General features: G+C 31.4%; 1 protein-coding gene across 2 annotated transcripts in view; it reads left to right on the top strand.

Annotated features, from left to right (window-relative positions):
- Oga (O-GlcNAcase) overlaps positions 1-17,462 on the top strand; it is a 42,378-nt gene extending 24,916 nt beyond the window's left edge. The window contains exons 17-21 of one of the 2 annotated variants that reach the window (XR_015071442.1): positions 658-854; positions 3,666-3,737; positions 4,371-4,596; positions 5,028-5,187; positions 9,243-17,462. Coding sequence is in view for 1 of the 2 variants with exons in the window: in XM_085953641.1 (XP_085809767.1) it covers positions 658-854; positions 3,649-3,737; positions 4,371-4,596; positions 5,028-5,187; positions 9,243-9,373 (803 nt within the window). In the remaining variant the exon portion in view is untranslated. Of the gene's footprint in view, positions 1-657; positions 855-3,648; positions 3,738-4,370; positions 4,597-5,027; positions 5,188-9,242 lie in introns of both variants that reach the window. The other variant, XM_085953641.1, reaches the window with a different exon arrangement.
- Positions 17,463-17,825: the final 363 nt, after the last annotated feature.

The raw sequence follows: 17,825 nt of genomic DNA, 5'->3' as shown, positions 1-17,825 counted from the left end.
TTCCCCCATACATTTCATATATTACGTAATTCGAATTTTTTTTCGATTTTCGGTCCCATGGAATTCGTACTAACGAGGTTTTACTGTAATCTCTGGCATTATCGTGATGAAAAATGACACCTCTTCTGTTGGCCAAGGTTAATTTTTTTTCTTTGGTTGTATTAATTGGCTGGTCCATGACACATCCATCATATTCTCCTGACCTGACACCATCATACATTTTTTAAATACTGCATTATTTATGGTACGACCCAATATTTTATTTACAATGGAATTCCATTTTACTTTATTGGAACTCATTAACTCTACTTATTAGAAAAACAAACAATTATGTTGATTATATTTTATTTTTTGTACTTATTTCCACAAGTATAAGTAATCCTATTTCAATAATTATTGTATGTATAAAATTTTAAAAATATAACTTCATAATTGAGTGTTTGTTATTTCTAATATAATCGTATCTTTGTGAGAAAAAAAAGATAGTTATTTTCTATTGGGATTTATGAATGCCAAGCGCTTCAAATGCATCTTTACCTGTCTGAAAAGACTAGCAATGCAGAGAAAATCATAAAATAGCATTTTTAACTTTTTAAATGTGCATTCATAATCAGTTATTTCCTTAATACTCATTATTATTTTATTTCTACTATTCAGGGTTTTCAAAAGGCTGGAAAGAAGCGTTTATGTCCGGTGACCAAGAACCGTGGGTTTTCCGAGGTGGCTTAACAGCCGATCTCCAGAGACTTATGCCAATCGATAATGGAAACGATCTGCTGGCATACAAGCCACCCACTTCACCAACCTCAGAATTGTACACAATTAGACCATTAATGGATTCTGATAAATCACGGGTAATTCAAATCTCTATTCAGTATTCGGTAGATACCTGATTTTCTTTTTGTACGGTGATTATGTTTCAAAGACCACCGTCTAAAATAAACTATACAAAAAAAATGCAACGGACATATAAAAAGGTGATGGGTTTCTTAAAATCTAAATCTTCTCAAATTTTAGTAATTTAATTGATATACTTAGTAAATTTATGTGGTTTTCGATTTCAATTAAATTTAATATAAAAAATAGACAATTAATGTGCCCATTTGTTTACCTTTTGTTTCTTTCTCATAGCTAGAAATAATCAGCATGTCATCAATAATTGTCTCTTTAATGTTAACATATGCCACTATTAGTTACGTATGTCAGGCCCACATCTGATGACAATATATTGTATATACAGTCGAACTTGGTTATTACGATCACGGAAATAGCGAGATCTCGGATGTAATGAGAAAACATTCGTTGACATTTTAGTTTATGATTTTCTCACTTTTATAACGAGTACTTCTCGGGTATACCGAGCAAAACTGTTAATGTTTCAATCATTTAAAAACAACATTTTCGACCCTAAGCAATAAAATCCGACCGGGCAGTTAACTAGACCGATGCCGCCGGGATCGGATTACGTTTAGGCAGGGCTTTTTTTGTAATGTAACACGGAGGAACGGCATTCTGGCATTTTTCACGGTATTTTTAATGTTTCAAAAGCAATTAGATGAAACATTAATCGCGATTACATAGTACAAGTTAATTTTCCTGAATCATCTCATATGAAAAAACATCCTGAAAAACTATCGCGATTGATATTTGCATAGAATTCTATTACCATTTCTTCAAGTGAATGTGAACGCAAATTTTCGCAAATAAATCTAATTATTACCCCAATAAGAGCTTTGTTGAAGACCAAAACAGTTTCAGCACTTGGTCATCAAACTCGTCGGACCACATTTGACACTTTTCGATCATTCAACATACATTGATCGGTGGTGGCTCAGTGGAAGAAGACATTTGGCCATAGACTCTAACTATAAGAAAAGGAATCGAGACGATTTGTCAGATGAAAATTGGACTAAACTTTGGAAATCACCATGGCCCCCACAAAGGGGGGGCTGACAGGGCTTTAGTCTGGGGATCGACCAGTAGGTTTTTACAGTAGGTAAATTGTTTGGCAAGAAGTGAGTACTGGCACCTTTTTTTTTAAAAAAAAAACCCTGCGTTTAGGACACTAGTTAAGTGACTTAAGTACCTAATTGGTGTCTTCGCCGACAACATTGAAATTGTATCCACGCATATGGTTGAAATTGCATGTAAAAAATCCAAGCTTTGTGAAGTCAATAGGTACCTACCAGCACCGGCGGATCAGCACTTCATTACAATAAACAACTTCTTTTGTAGTTTATGAATGCCATGCTTGTTTCGGGGATTTTTACGATGGTTTTCAGATTTTTTATGTTCTATGCTTAAATGGAACGTGGCGCGAAAAAAGATTTCAAACGATATAATGAGTAATGCTTATAATGTGCAAATTCAGTCAGTCCCATCTTCCTCGTAATAACCAAGTTCAACTGTATATATATTGTGCAACATGCAAATCCTTTTTGATAATTGTAGTTTTCAATTTTTTATAGCCATATTAAACCAAAACTACAGTACTCTCAGTAATCCGCCACCTCAAAAACCAGACAAGTTCCAATTAGTGAAAGCGGCGGATTATAGTGCATACATACAAAATGTGGTAAAAATTAAAACAGGTATTTCGTAAAAATAGTTTTATTGAGAAATTTGTACTAGCAAATTACAGTTCTATTTATAATCAAAATCAAGTATGTATTTACTAAATTATACATATTTATAAACTAAGTGTATTAACTAAATATTAAACAGTAAATCACTTGACACAACCAGTTCAGTGAGGCAGATATTCTTGAATGGCTTAGGATTCTTGGCTTTCCCTATGACTAAAAGCTTCATGTTGTGTGTCCTGGTTGCATTGGAGCACGGCATAATTGTGATGCGGTCCTTGGGCACTTTCTTCCCTGGTACATTACTTTCTTTGCGATGAACGAACGTTTCACGAATGAGAAGTTTCCAAAATAAGCCCGTCTCATCTGCGTTGTATATTTGTACGCGGCGGACTACTAAATTTGACAATCGAATACCGGCGAATTATAGAGCTTGATTTTGTGCTTTCAACTAGTAAAAATAACGGCGGATTTTAGTAGTTGTCGAATAATCGAGCGGCGGATTACTGAGAGTTTACTGTACTTGATCTGTTTCTTGCATCATCGTAAAAAGAGAATCGGGTGTATGACAAATATTATATTTAATATCTGATAAAGACAATTTTATTTACTTCAGCATTTTTATCTTCGCTGATCAATTATCAACAACTATAAAACTTAAATCCATTCAAATTTAAATTCAAATTCCATCAAGTACCTTCAGTCGATAGTATTAATATTATAAAATTTATTTTGTTACAAATTACTGTCAGGTGAAGTCCATATGACAGTATTTAAAAAAAATGCCTGCCACGTGGTTAAATCGCATACAATAGGATACACTATCGCATACACTATGAACATCAGAAAAAGGCATGGGCAAATGGTGAAATCTTTTATCATAATCTGGACTTCCTTTCCCCCCCTTTAGTAGACAAGATAATCCAATCCCTCTTGTAGTTTTTCATAGTATTTGTTGAAGTCACTTTTCTCTGGTCATTTCATTTTTTTTTCAAACAAATATTATTATGTACTTAGTTGTTTATTAAATATGGCGGCATTAATAATATTTACCCTATTTCAATAGGTGTGTGAAATCTGCAGGAAAACTTCAAAAGACGGAATGGATGCTTCGGATCTCTATCCTTCTCACCTTCAAGATTTACCATCTGATAGGTAACTAATTATTACTTGTTTACTGGACAGAAGTTGGTGATGTATGATTAATACAAGTGTTGTATTGTCCCAAATGTTATGTGGCCTGAAATTTAACGCAGCTTAATATAATTTGAAGGATTAAAAATAAAAATGAATTTGTTTTAAAAATTCAGAAAGAAAAGTTTTCATTCAGATATGCTTGAATTATGTCAGTCTGTGTCACTTAAATCATAGTTTGCATCATTTATGTCATTTTCCTCTTCCAATGAAATATCAACATAACTCCTAATGGTGAAGTTCCGAAACTGTTTTGGTCTTCAACGAAGATCTTATTGGGGTAATAATTAGATTCATTTGCGAAAATTCGCGTTCACATTCACTTGAAAAAATGGTAATAGAATTCAATGCATATATCAAACGCGATAGTTTTTCAGATGTGTCTTTTCATATGAGATGATTCTCGAAAATTAACTTGTACTATGTAAGCGCGAACATTGTTTCGTCTAATTGCTTTAGAAACGTTAAAAATACCATGAAAAAAGGTGCTGAAACGCCGTTCCACCGCATTACATTACAAAAAAAGCCCTGATTAGTATTAATATTTCAACTGATTATGTGCAAATAATATTATTGAAATATTTACTGTTACAGAATTCTTGGGGCATATCTGGCACTAGCCCCGGAACTTGTCTTGGTCGCGGAAGAGGAAAGTGACAACAGCAAAGATTTAAGTTGTCCACTGCTTCTTGGATATGCAAGCGCTGTGCCTGATACCAGAGCCTTCCAAATAAGACAAGAGCGTGAATGGGCCCCCTTAATGCGAACGAAATACCCTCTTGCTAATTTGGCTGTCGGTGATGTGACCGATACAGCGAAGGTTGGTATCAAAATATTAATTCTGCTTCATTCTACATTAATGTGATGTTCGTTAAATCTTATTTCAAAATATAAATGATTGAGTATAAATGTTCTCGCAATCATCGAACGACTTCATTGTATTTACGTTTTATTTCCCAATTATTGATACAGTTATGAAACGAACCAATTCAATAATATTTATATAAATTTTGATTTGCACATCTGATATTTGGAGCAGGTAAATACTTGTCAGCAGGGCAGTCTAAAACTATGCCCACTCTCATAAGTTGTAATACTCACATTCGTTCCTACGTGTGCCGCTCCTAAGAAGAGCATGACCTGCCTACCCCCGTGAGACGTCACTGATTAGTAACCATGGTACACATATAACTTTCAGAGTAGGTATAATTAACAAACAAAATTAAATCTTTTTCTGTATTATCATTTCAGGCTCAAATTCAAAGTTTCCACCAGTTTAAATTCTCTACTCCAGATTCAGTTCTTAGAAGTCATCCAGCGTCAATGATATGCAGTGTGTTGCCACATTGTTCCGATCATTCAGCATCAAAAAGGCTCATCACCTGTTTGCTGGCAGCTTTGCGAGCCAATGGTAAGTTTGTTTGTTATTTTTCATTGTCAAAAATATGTTGTTCAATTTTACTTTTCAAATTAAGTGCTTATATTGTATATAAGCACTTAATTTGAAATATTGTACAAGACTATGATCTTTCTGATACAGTGATGAACTGACATTTACATGGTAAAACTCCATTAGAATAGTTTTAAATCAAAGATTTTTGTTTATTTTATGATAATTGAATTCTTCTTGACAGCTTTTTCTTTCTACGTTACCTGGTGACTAATCTAACTAAAACATAAAATCTCATCCATACTAGGTACTACATACATAATATGAGTCGTATAGTTCCTATATACGATAAGTCCAAATGTTGGCAAACTAAATATTTTCATTTAATACTACTTCCTCTTATGAAAACATATGATTGAATTTATTTTATGGTGGTTTGTTGTTTTTATACAAATATTCACAATAAAATTAATCATTTTCGTAGCAGTAAAGGAGAAATTGACAAAACAGTGATGGACTCATTAGCGGCTTTAAGCCTGAAAACGGAGTAGGTCAATTTTGAATATATTATTTTAATTTGCCTTTTCGTTGTATACTTAAAAGACGTATTCCAAATTAGCTTTTTATACATTATAGAAGAAGTGCTAGAAATTGTTATAGGTAGGTTACTTACCCTTAAAAAAGTTTCCATTTTTCACGTTGTCAACTCATCGTTAACCGAAATTGCACCCAACACGTTATAATTTTTTGTAAATTAGGTCAAAAACCAAACGTTGTGTGTACATTTATACACCTAATAACTGTTGTACTTAATACTATTTAAGTACATACGATTAAAACAATCAAACATATTTTAATAAAAACTCCATTATAATACCTAGTGTTATGGAATGGCGGGATAATTTATATATAAACACTTTTTATATTTCCACTGATCTTATTAGAAGGTAACTTTATGATTAATATAGGTAGCAGATTACATTTTAATCGGTAACTTGTATACAATGGTTTAAATACAGAAAATGCAGTCGATGGGTTTTACTCAAAGGTTGGATTTAAACTGAACTACAATTAATAACATATGAAACTTTCAGACAACAATGGTCAGTTTGAAATAATAAGCGATAACAAATAAGAATAAAAAGGTTTACCGCTTAAATGAGACCTTGTACCACAGAACAAAACTCTTGAAATATTTGTTTAGATGTTTTATATCATTCTGTTTTATTTTACATATTGAAAATAGTATAGCCATCTCGTTTTCAGCAATGACCAAAATTTAGTGTATGCAAGCGATAAAACAATATGAAAAAAAAGGCGTGTTTTGTGCTTTCTTTCTGTCTCACATATGACAAATGAGAGAGAAAGAAATATTATTAAAAAATATGAATCTCGGCATTCATGAAACTGACCGAGCAGCGAATGACTGCGAGAGTTGAGATACGTGTGTGTTTATGGTGGTTAGATACATGTGCATATACATTAGTGTGCGTCACGTTACAATCGCTCGCCAAAACGGGAAAAGGCGTAAGATAATAATATATAGGAGATAATTGACATTGTATAATGTATATAGATTGTAAGATATTTATTTTTGGGAGGTCATTGACTATTTGACCTCTAAGGCCAGCCGCTACTGGATGGACTTATCAGCATTTGAAGCTAACTAACTGTCAAATTTATCGTATTTAGGAACCCAGTAGGTGTGACTTATTGGTCTTTGTTTCTCAACACTAACGATAAGTGGTTGACAAGTATAGGGTAAATAAAAAAACCATTATTATTTCAATAAATACAAAAATAATTTGTTAGAATGATTTCAATCATTGGTGATGTGAGAATTATTGTTAGTAAAATAAAATCATATTTTTTTTAATTTATTTATTATAAAACCTAATACATTAGAATGAATCAAATATAAGTGTTGTCTTCTCTTCATCTAATAAACAAATAATTATTAAAATTAAATCAAAACATGGTTATGTAACTTTAAAAGGTTTTTTGGGGTAAGTGATAGTAGAAAATGATACACAAATGTAAAAAAAAAAAAAGTTAATTACCATCTTCGCTCCTAAGCAGAGCATATCGTCACTGTTCTGGCAGAAAACACTAATTCGAAAAAATGACATATTGAGTTAGTACCAAAATGTTCCTTATTTCATACTTTACCGTCTGGAAACCTTCTTAATAAATAAACAGTCTTTATTTTAAAGCCATCCTTTTTATGATTACTTAATAAACTCACATAATAGACCATTATTTCAAACATTTTAACAACTTCAAAGTCAAACTACTCAAAACTAGTATTCTCCAGTTAGTGTGTTCTGCCAGAACAGAGACGATATGAACCTCCACAGAGTGAAGGTTATATTAACAGATCCTTTTTACGAGGAATGGTTGTTAGCCATTTGCCCAACCCATTGGGCCCTTGCACTGGATCAAGCATACATTGAAAAAAACAACATGCACTTTCACACAAGTGTACCTATTATATATCTATAATAATGACATTTATTAACGATCAATAATGTAATCACAATATTTTTTTTAAATAAACGTAGTCTGAGTAATTTTTAACAGAAAAAAATGTTATAAAAAAATCTTATTAAAAAACTATTATTTGAAACGAGGGAAGTTTACAATCACACAGATTTTATTTTGTGCAGGTAGAACTATTACAAAAAAGTACAGAAATAACTAAATAAAAACAATTGTTTAATTCGAGGGAAATTCTCAATCACCCAGTATTTGCCAACATTCAATGCAAAATATTTGTATTTTAAATACCTTTCCCGATGATCCACGTTCTTTTTCCATAATTCCTAATTGATGACTCGTTTCCTTGATGTAATTCCTTCCACTTTAGCAACATTCTGCGTAAGGTCAGACATTATTTCGTTGTATTTATACTAAAAACTTCAGACACTTTTGATAACGCGAACTGCTACAACGGCCATGTTGATTTTTGCAAATGCTCAATGCTAATTAGCTGTCTACAAGGTCGCATAGACTCATCGGCCTTTGGAACAAACCGCACCGTGGACTTATCGCCGATAGTGGAGCGCTGCCGGTAGAAAAAAATGTCATCATTATCTCAATTTTTACTAAACGTGAACTTATCGTATATAAGAACTATACGACTCATATATCAGTTTACATACCTCAATAAAAATAAAAGTAAATTATCATGTTCACTCCTACATATATGGACCTTTACAGAGTAATAAACTTTTTTACGAGGAATGTTGTTAGATAAACTATTGTTTTCTTACACTGGATCAAACATACTGAAAAAATAATGCATTTTACATTTAACGGATTCAGAGATAGTCGCTCTATCAACCAGGCCACCATACTTTTCTGATATATTATTATCTCCATAGCAGTAATACAGTAAAACCTTGTTAATAAGAACACAGATAATTCGAATTTCGCCGTAATTCGAAATTTTCATAATTCATAAATTACTTATTTTAAGAAGGTAATAAAAATAATCCTGACATTTTATGACCCATTAACATACACGGAACCGGAAATTTGGTGGGCACAGCTCTGATCGTAAACGATATTAATGAACATCAAAAAAAAAAAATCTAAATTTTTCAATTTTTCCCCCATACATTTTATAATTCGAATTTTTTTCCGATTTTCTTTCCCGTGGAATTCATATTAACGAGGCTTTACTGTACATACATCTTCTTCTTGGTGCTACAACCCTATGTGGGTCTTGGCCTGCTCTAGCCTCCAGGTCTGTTCACATCCTTTGCCCTCCAGTTTTTGATGCTCAAAGTCATTAAATCCAAATCGACACTATCCATTCTCTTGTACGAGATCAGCCAGATCTTTGTTTGCCAGCTTCCGTAATGCCAGTTTCTTTTTCACGCGTGACTCATGACTCGTGTTCTCAGCCCAGCCATCATGTCAGAACTCGAACGTAATATACCAGAAGACGAGCCGTATTTTATAAATTATGCTTAAATTTGTACAGCTATAGTCTAATTAATTTCTATCTTCTCATTATATTGTTGTACTTTTTGTTTTGTCACTTGTTTGGTATAATTTTTCTTTATTTTCAGGTGTCTTTGCTGTACACACTTGCATCAACAAGACAGATCATTATCTTAATCAATTCTACACCAAACTAGGATTCATAGAAATATATCAAGACTCCCTGCTGGAGAAAATTTACCTTGGTCGAACTTTTTAGCATAGATCAACTCCCAGGACAATCAGCTTTGTCTGCACAGCACCATCTGTGCGATTGACCACATCTAATAGTCTGCTATTTAATGTTGCCATGCAAAGAAACGTGGCGATCAAGCTTATACAGTCACCCAAGATCCCGTTTAATGAATGGAATATTAAAGACAAAGATCATTTGAATTGCTATCGAAAAGCGAATAAAGATACCGCAGAAAATTGTGTTCCGCAATCCAACGTCTCCAGTAAGATAAATACTTTTGTGAGTGATTTGGCCATCGTTGGTAAGAGTGATGGAATCCGCAGAAATTTTCTACAAAAATGTCACAAGACATTCAAAGAGTCCTGTTTTAATTTTAGATCTTCAGCCCGACATGATAAATCCGCAGAATCGAAAAATAAATCCACCAAGTGTCGCCGTAGGCAAAAATCTCTCAAGCAATAAATAATTTCAGAAGTATATCTGTCTATTGTCATGAAAAAAAAAATTAATTATCTAAATCAGTATTTCCCAAACTGTAGTATGTGTAATCTTGGGGGTAGGTACACAAAAGGTTTGAAGGCAAATGCAATTTAACTTTTTTTGCATAAAAATATTTTCTTTATCTGTTGCACGACACAAATAGGGTACCTAACACGCTCGACAATGACTGATAGCTGCCAACCGTTTTGTAATTATGATATTATTTCTACTATGGTTTTGGTCCGTGTAGGTACTTTGTACAATAATAAGTAGTAAATAAAATCTATAAGGGCTTAAAAAAAATTTTGAAACTTATTCTGAAGGGGTAGGTAAGTTTGGGAAACACTTTTCTAAATATTTTAAATTATCACTCATTGTGTAATATTTTACCATACCTTCATTTTAACAGTTCGTTCATAATACATACATTATTGATTCATCCATTATGTAACAAAAATCGTAAATAGTATAATTTACTATATTTCATGAATTCAAATATTATGCATACCTATATAAATATTATGCGTATCATGTATGACCAATTAATAGTTCACTTGACAGTTAAACCTAATTCTCTTTTTGCATGGTGATCCAAAGACCATTCTACAAAATAGCAACACGAAGAAGAGATGAATCATACATAATATTTTCATATGTTACACACAAATAAAATAATAAGTTTACATGGTTTTCGATGTAACTACAAGTAAATATGTTTATTTGAATCAACTATGAGAAAATATATTTATTCAGTGTCTGTAACTGACAATAAATGCATAGTATTGGCGAAAAATCATCAACCGAGGCTGGAACATTCGGCACATCCTGTCTATTGACACAATACATACATAATCCCTACAAACGATAACTCATCTAGTTTTACTCTGTGTCTGGGCGATATCCGGTGACAATATTTATGGTGATCACTGATAGTTATTTTTATTTTTTATAACCTTGTTAAAGTAAAGCAAATACAAAAAAAATGGTCCGTTTTCTTAAACTATGTTGAAACCTTCTAAAAAAAATCATCACAAAAAGAGAATAAGGTTTACATATTTCTATCTATTTTAATAATACATGTAAATCATATTTTTCATTTATTAACATTAATTCATTTTAAATGTATATTTGTCTGTACATAAATATTTTTCTTATTAATCAATACTCAAATTGTAATTCAAGTTTATTTCTAGTCATTTGGTTTTCAAATTAACCAAAATAGAATTTCGGTCATAATTATCCAAAACCTAAAGTTTACATAGGTAGTCAAATAGATGCTATTTACTTTTGTAATCATTCACAATTTATAGTTCATCCAGATATATATGTATATTTATATTTTTAAACAGCGTTTTTGCATTTATTTTATCTACATCCAATTTTACAATTATACAATACTGATGCGTACCCTTTTTTACCAAACGATGGTAAACAGTGTGCTAGAAAATTTTCAAGAAACTGAGATAAATTTGTTTTAAAGTTTTATCTTTTCTTATGTTATAATGCAATTTATCCAATGGCAGTTAATTCCAAACTTTTTTTAACATAAATTTTCTTATTTAATTTAAAATTTTGAGATGTTAGCATTCATAATTCTTTGTTTTCTTATATTTCGTTTGATCTGGTTATTCATAATCGTGACCAATGTATGCTTGATTATGCTAACTCATTGATTTTTGCATATCAGTTAATGTATAATTATTATTGTATGTTCATCATAAGGCTATAATTACACAAGCAGACTCACCGACTCCTGCCAACTGTATTACCCAATTGAAAAATCTTACTTTCAATCTTTACACAGAGTCATAAATGAACTAAATAGAACTTTTTCTATCGTTGCCCAACTTGGCTCAACATCATGAGCCAAAGATTACGAGAATTACCGAGAAATCCAAAGAGGTTGTTCGGGTCCGCCTTCAGCCACATGCATTGGTGTTTGTCTTCATAATTGTCTCCATAATAACGTTATTCATTATTCTAAGAAATAATTATAAAGCCAAAAATGTGGTCTGTGACAACATTTGAAGTAAAAAAATGTGAGGGAGACTGAAGCTTAGCTGCCCAGCTGACCAAAAGACATTTGTTTTGGTTTACCAATAATTTTTAATGCTAACAATATAGTGTGTGTAATAAACCAATCACAAGTGCCAAAACAGTCCAATCGGTACATGAATCGTTCCGTGTAACAGCTGTATTTCTTTGACAGTTGTCCACAGAGTCGGCGTGTGATTTTGTTTGATTTAGTCATAACAGTAAAACTTAATTGATCATTGAATATATTTAGTTAACTTTTACTACTGTTATTTCTTGGTGAAAAATCGTAATAGTTAAGTACTTAAGTAACAACGTTATTATTTTATTTTTATTGTACTTTTTCCACATTTTTTAGTTAACTTGCCAATACCAGTTTCATTCGTTAAAACATTTTAAACAGATGAAACCACTATTGATTAGTTGTTAGGAATAAGCTTTAGTAAAAAATCGTAGCATTTCGCGGACACATTTTGTGTAGTAAAAATCATAATGAATAAGACCAAATATAATCCTTTTAAAAGATAAATAAAATGAATACATAATAACTACCTATATGAATGTATTTTCGGTCTTGTATTAACTTGTCAAATGTATATTTTTTTAAAGGCCATGTCAAAATCATGTTTTTAATTACATACTATGCATGTCGTGGGCATGGCTCCCTCACCCTGAAACGGACCCCCAGGCCAAGATATTTTGTGGGCCCCTCTACCCATCTCCAAGGTTAAGAGCAGTTTGATGTTCTATAGTATTCCGCAGAACCCAATGGTTCTGCAAGGTATAATTAAAGGTGTTCCATGTACTTTCATATTATAAAGCCCCTTCAATGGTAGCCAAGTAACATGCGACCATTCGCTACATTGGATAAAATTTTAGATGTGAATTATCATTTAATTATTTATATCAATCATATCTCATCAAATTACATCATACAGTCACATATTTTAATATATTAATATTTTTAAGTAAAATAGCGCAGGCGACTTTTTTTACTGTTAGAGCAAATTTCTGGTGCCTGTTTATCTCACTTAATTGATCGAACACCCACGCCGGACCCCTGTTAAGCTTCGGCCGTGGTAGCCCCCCAGGGTCGTGGTAATATTATACTATTTCATTTTTCGTATATACTATTACCATGACTATGAATAAGAAAAAAATATCTAGGTGAATTTGTCAAGCTGCTGTCAGCTCAGTGACAGGACACTACTCATGTCACCTAAATTTTAATGAATTTCATTTTAATAACGTACAAAAGAAAGATTACAAAATCATGACTAAAAATTCACTTTAAAAAAAAAGAATTCCAATGAACCAGAAGAAACTAAGATTATTTTGGATTTAGCACAAGAAAGATAATTATTTAACATAATATATCATTTTATAAATTTGCATCGGTGGAGAAAATTGGTGATTGTACAACTATAAAGATAAATGTGGAAAAAGTTTGATAAAGCTAAAATTATAATTGTTTTATTTATTTAACCAGTATATATTAATATGTAGTTTTGTTCAATACACACTTACAGCTGCTATGGTGGTAATATTTATGTGTAAGGATATGACAGAGTCTCTCGAGAAATGAAAATATTAATATGAAACTAAATGTATGATAGTATTATCTAAAATATAGACTTCATGAGTATTTGAGTGTACATATTATAATATTATGTACTATTACATGTATAACATAAAGGTGGTATTAACTAAATTGAAATATTTTTTGGCATTTAGCTTGTGAAATAATAATGAAATGAAATGAAAACTTATGTAGATAAGTATTTTAAAAATAAATTTTACTTAATCACTATTAAATTAATGTCTTACGAGAAAGTGTACACAAGTAAATGTGTTTATATATTTCTTAAGGTAAATACTCTACGCCTAGCGGAGGCACCAAGTGAAAAAATACGAACATGAAATAAAAAATATTTTTTCTTTTAATGTTTTAGATACGTATTTATTAATTAAAACACTATAAACTGTCTCAAATTGCAAGCTTCATATTTTTCCAGTCTGTGCCTCTGGTAGGAAGCGCATTCACCTTAACATCAAGTAATGATGAGCGATATTAGTTATATTTAATTTTTAAGACGTAGTATAGTGCATTTTTTGTAATGGAAAAGATGTCTGAATTGTCTCGAAATCTAAATCGATGAAATTTTTTATTTACAAATAAATAAGTAAGCAGTTGATTCTTTGTCAAGTGTCAGTTAGAAATTTTCACAAATGTGATGTATGACACTGCTTGGTGATTGACAATTCCAAAAGAACCTTTACTCTTCAAAAGGTGTTCATAAAAAGATACGGTTACCATGTACTACAACTAAAAATGCACTACCTACATTTAAAAAATGATTTATCTCTCTAAGTCTTGAGTTTAGACCTACTAACTTCATTACTCTAGTTAATAATTTTTTAATGCATATCAAAATCGAGATAATTTTACAATAATTTAGACTATGACTATTTACCTTGCATGCGCACATAGTATCTATAATCTGTATTATAAAACTTATCTTAAAATCTCTGTATCTCTTGTGAAACGTTTTACAATTAGTGTGTATTTCTATTGATACTAATAGAATCTGTCGAAAATATGTAAATTTAGTCAATATTGTGCTGTTATAATTAATTATTATGAATTAATAATATTTTAATAGAAACATTGTCAAGTAATTAAGTGTCAAAATTCTAAGTCAAATTTAATATTGACTAGTTTGTATAAATTGTGCTATTTCTATCGATATGGACTTTAATTAACTAAATATACATATTACATGAACTTTATAAATATAAATATATTGTCATTATACTATAATACACCTAAGAAAACATACTATGTATTGAAAGCACAATTCTGTAATAATGAATGTTACGTAACACTTAGATTTGTTTTTATTCAGATTAAATTGCTTGATAAAAATTTAATCTGTGAAGCTAGCTCATCATAAAATATGTTTATTATTATCGGTTACTAAATATATATGCATTCTATTTGACACTTTTATTCTGATGATACTGCTTTACGGTAGAAAATCATGGCATCTTATGAAGGTTCAAAGGACTCGTATACTGAGTTTCGAGAACAGCTGATTGCAACTTATTCCGGATGTGGTGGGTATGACTTTAGAAATAACGAGTAATAAGAGATAAGAGAGCGGACCGAGCTGCCTCTCACCACCCTGAGAGTGAAGAAGCAATGTCGGACTTGGCTCGACCATATGCTGAGGACACCTGAAGAGAACTTCAACCTGGTTTGCCTGTTCGTCATATCAACCAGATTCTGGCGTCCAGCGGGAATTCATGGAGGCGTGTGTAGTGTCCATGTCCTCCAACTAAGGAGCAGACATGGTGAGAAGAAATGTATTATTTGACTATCTATTAAAATTTGAATTTCTCGATGTGGAGTCCCAAGTATTATAAAATTTAATTACAGAATTAGGTAGTTTAGGCGAACAGGATTAACAGTCGTTTTTTCGAAAAGGAATTTTATTCGATATTCAAAATGTATACAACTAAATACACCTTAAAAGTAAAGGTAAAAAGGCTGCAAATGTCGATTTGCATATCTAAATTCAGCTTTTAATTCTGAAAATTAAAGGACTTGTCAAATTTGCATCCAAGAAAGATATCAACCCCCATCCATAGCATTATTATTCGCTCAAGTAACATTTTAAGGCGTGGCAAAAGACGGTAGGCGGCGTACGGCTAAGTTATCGAAAAAATATAATAGCAATACATTAATCAGCGTTACACTCCATGTCTGCATATTTTAATATTCAACCAAGATCGTTCAAAACACCTCCTGTAAAATTTGGTTTGTGAGGGTTAATCGCTTTTGTCTAAAAATGGTCAATATGCTAAACACAGCTATACTATTTTTGTAATAATCTCTACAATTAAAGTGACATATACAATATCATTTTGTTATTACCATTACCTAAGAAATCAAGGGCATCAGTTTGTTCTCCCAAACTGCAGAAGTAACTTGTCAATTGGGAAGGCAAAAGTACTGCTGTCTTCAACCAAATTCCTTCCATATTAATGGTTATGTGGATTTTTTATTCTTCTTATTGTGCCATCCCCTAGCGGAGGTCGGCCACCATCAAGGCGATCTTATCTTTGTCGTCTGCTACCCAGAACAGTTCAGTGGAGCTGCACTCGTACCAATCACGGTTCTTCTTAAGCCACGAAATGCGGCGCCGTCCTCGGCCGGATTTTTCATAAATCCTCAAAATGTTGTCAATGCTCACTCGACATATTCCTATATATTATACAAACTCTAATTGTATTCTTTAAGTTTTGTGCTACTTTATATCAATTAGAATTTAAATTCAAATTCCATCAAGTACCCTCAGTCGATAGTATTAGTTATATATATATTTTTTTATTTTTTATTTATACTTACACAGTCACATTATCTCTTAGTGCTTTAATAATGTTATTTCTTTTTTTGCGCTTTTTCCTATCATGTTGTGAATGTCTTAAACTCGTATTTTGCAATTTCCACTCATGTTAATACATGAATTTGAACTATTCAATATATCCTCAATAATATGAGATTGTAAAGACTTTGTTAGGTTTTTTCCACATTTATGTAATTGAAAGGGTGTAGAACATTTTTAAAATACATAATAGCGGGAAGGAATATTTAACAACATTAATAAAAGCTGACAATTAATTAGACTAATTTAATACTTGGGTACATATTATAACACTACTGTACCTTAGTGGATTTATCTAAAAAAATGTTAATTCCTAATATCACTACCTGAACCTAATATAATTTACACAATAAATATATTATTATCTCACAATCTAATTAGTCTGTTTAAGTGTAGTCCTAAAATCATTTTCATTCTTGATTTTTTTTTTTATTAAAGTTGTACATATAGTTTAAAATAATTTCTTTCCAATTGACTGTAAAGAACCGTCCTAAAGAAATGTGTCATATTTTTTTTGAAAATTTTGAAGATAGTGCAAATAAGTAAAACAAATCATGACTTGGGTAATAAGTATGTAAAAATAGGACACTGTTAGTCCCACTTGTTAAATTTCCTCTATACTTACCTAGTTATATTAAATATCTCATTTTTTAAGCCCCTCAATCTCTCGATTGCAGATGTGGCTGAATATAATTATTCATCATTAAAGAGATATTTTTAATGCAATTTTTTTATTAATGTAACAATTTATGTCAAAACAGGTGATGATATTATTCCAGCATCATATTATGTATACTCAGTTACTTTATATTTTTTTTTATTAATAATGATGATAAATTTATATTTATCTAGTAGGTGCATTAAACAGTCTAAAACTGAAATACTTAACGTCTTATGAAAATGTTCATAAATTAAATTGTGTAATTGTAAAATATTATATCATTTTATTGAAAAGTTACTAATTTGTTTTTATTGATGAATGATAATACACCTCATTGCCTTCCTTTCACTTCATAGACTTACTACAGTGTGACTGTGGAAGACGAAGGAATATATTAATTACCTATTATAGTTTTCAAAATATATTTTTGTAACACTCTATTTTAAATAAATATTATGTTTTTATTATTATGTTACGCCGATTGTGCAAAATTGAATATTACATGAAATGGGCAAAATTTTGCCTAAATCATGAAAAATGCAAGCCCGTTAATTCATGAATTAGACAAAATATCTGGAGAGTGCGTGAATTCGGCAGTAATTTTTCTGTCTAGTTCATGTCTTGGACAAATTAGATAGTAGCGCTACGGTGGTATTTTTTGCAACTAAACTAAATGTATCAAAATGCTCGTGCATTGGTCAAAATGTACATATATTATCTATGGTCAAAATAGATGATCGCGCTCCGGTGGTATTTTTTGCAACTAATCAAACTAAACAAATGTCATTGATTATAATATAAAAATATACCAATTAATTATGTAACTGCAATGACTTTCATATCGATTTACTAT

The sequence above is a fragment of the Rhyacophila brunnea genome, unplaced genomic scaffold (assembly GCF_057557595.1).
Source record: "Rhyacophila brunnea isolate RB1 unplaced genomic scaffold, BYU_Rbru_1.0 scaffold_4, whole genome shotgun sequence".
NCBI lineage: Eukaryota > Metazoa > Arthropoda > Insecta > Trichoptera > Rhyacophilidae > Rhyacophila > Rhyacophila brunnea.
Note: the sequence above shows the minus strand (reverse complement) of the source record. Positions and strands in the feature narration are given on the sequence as shown.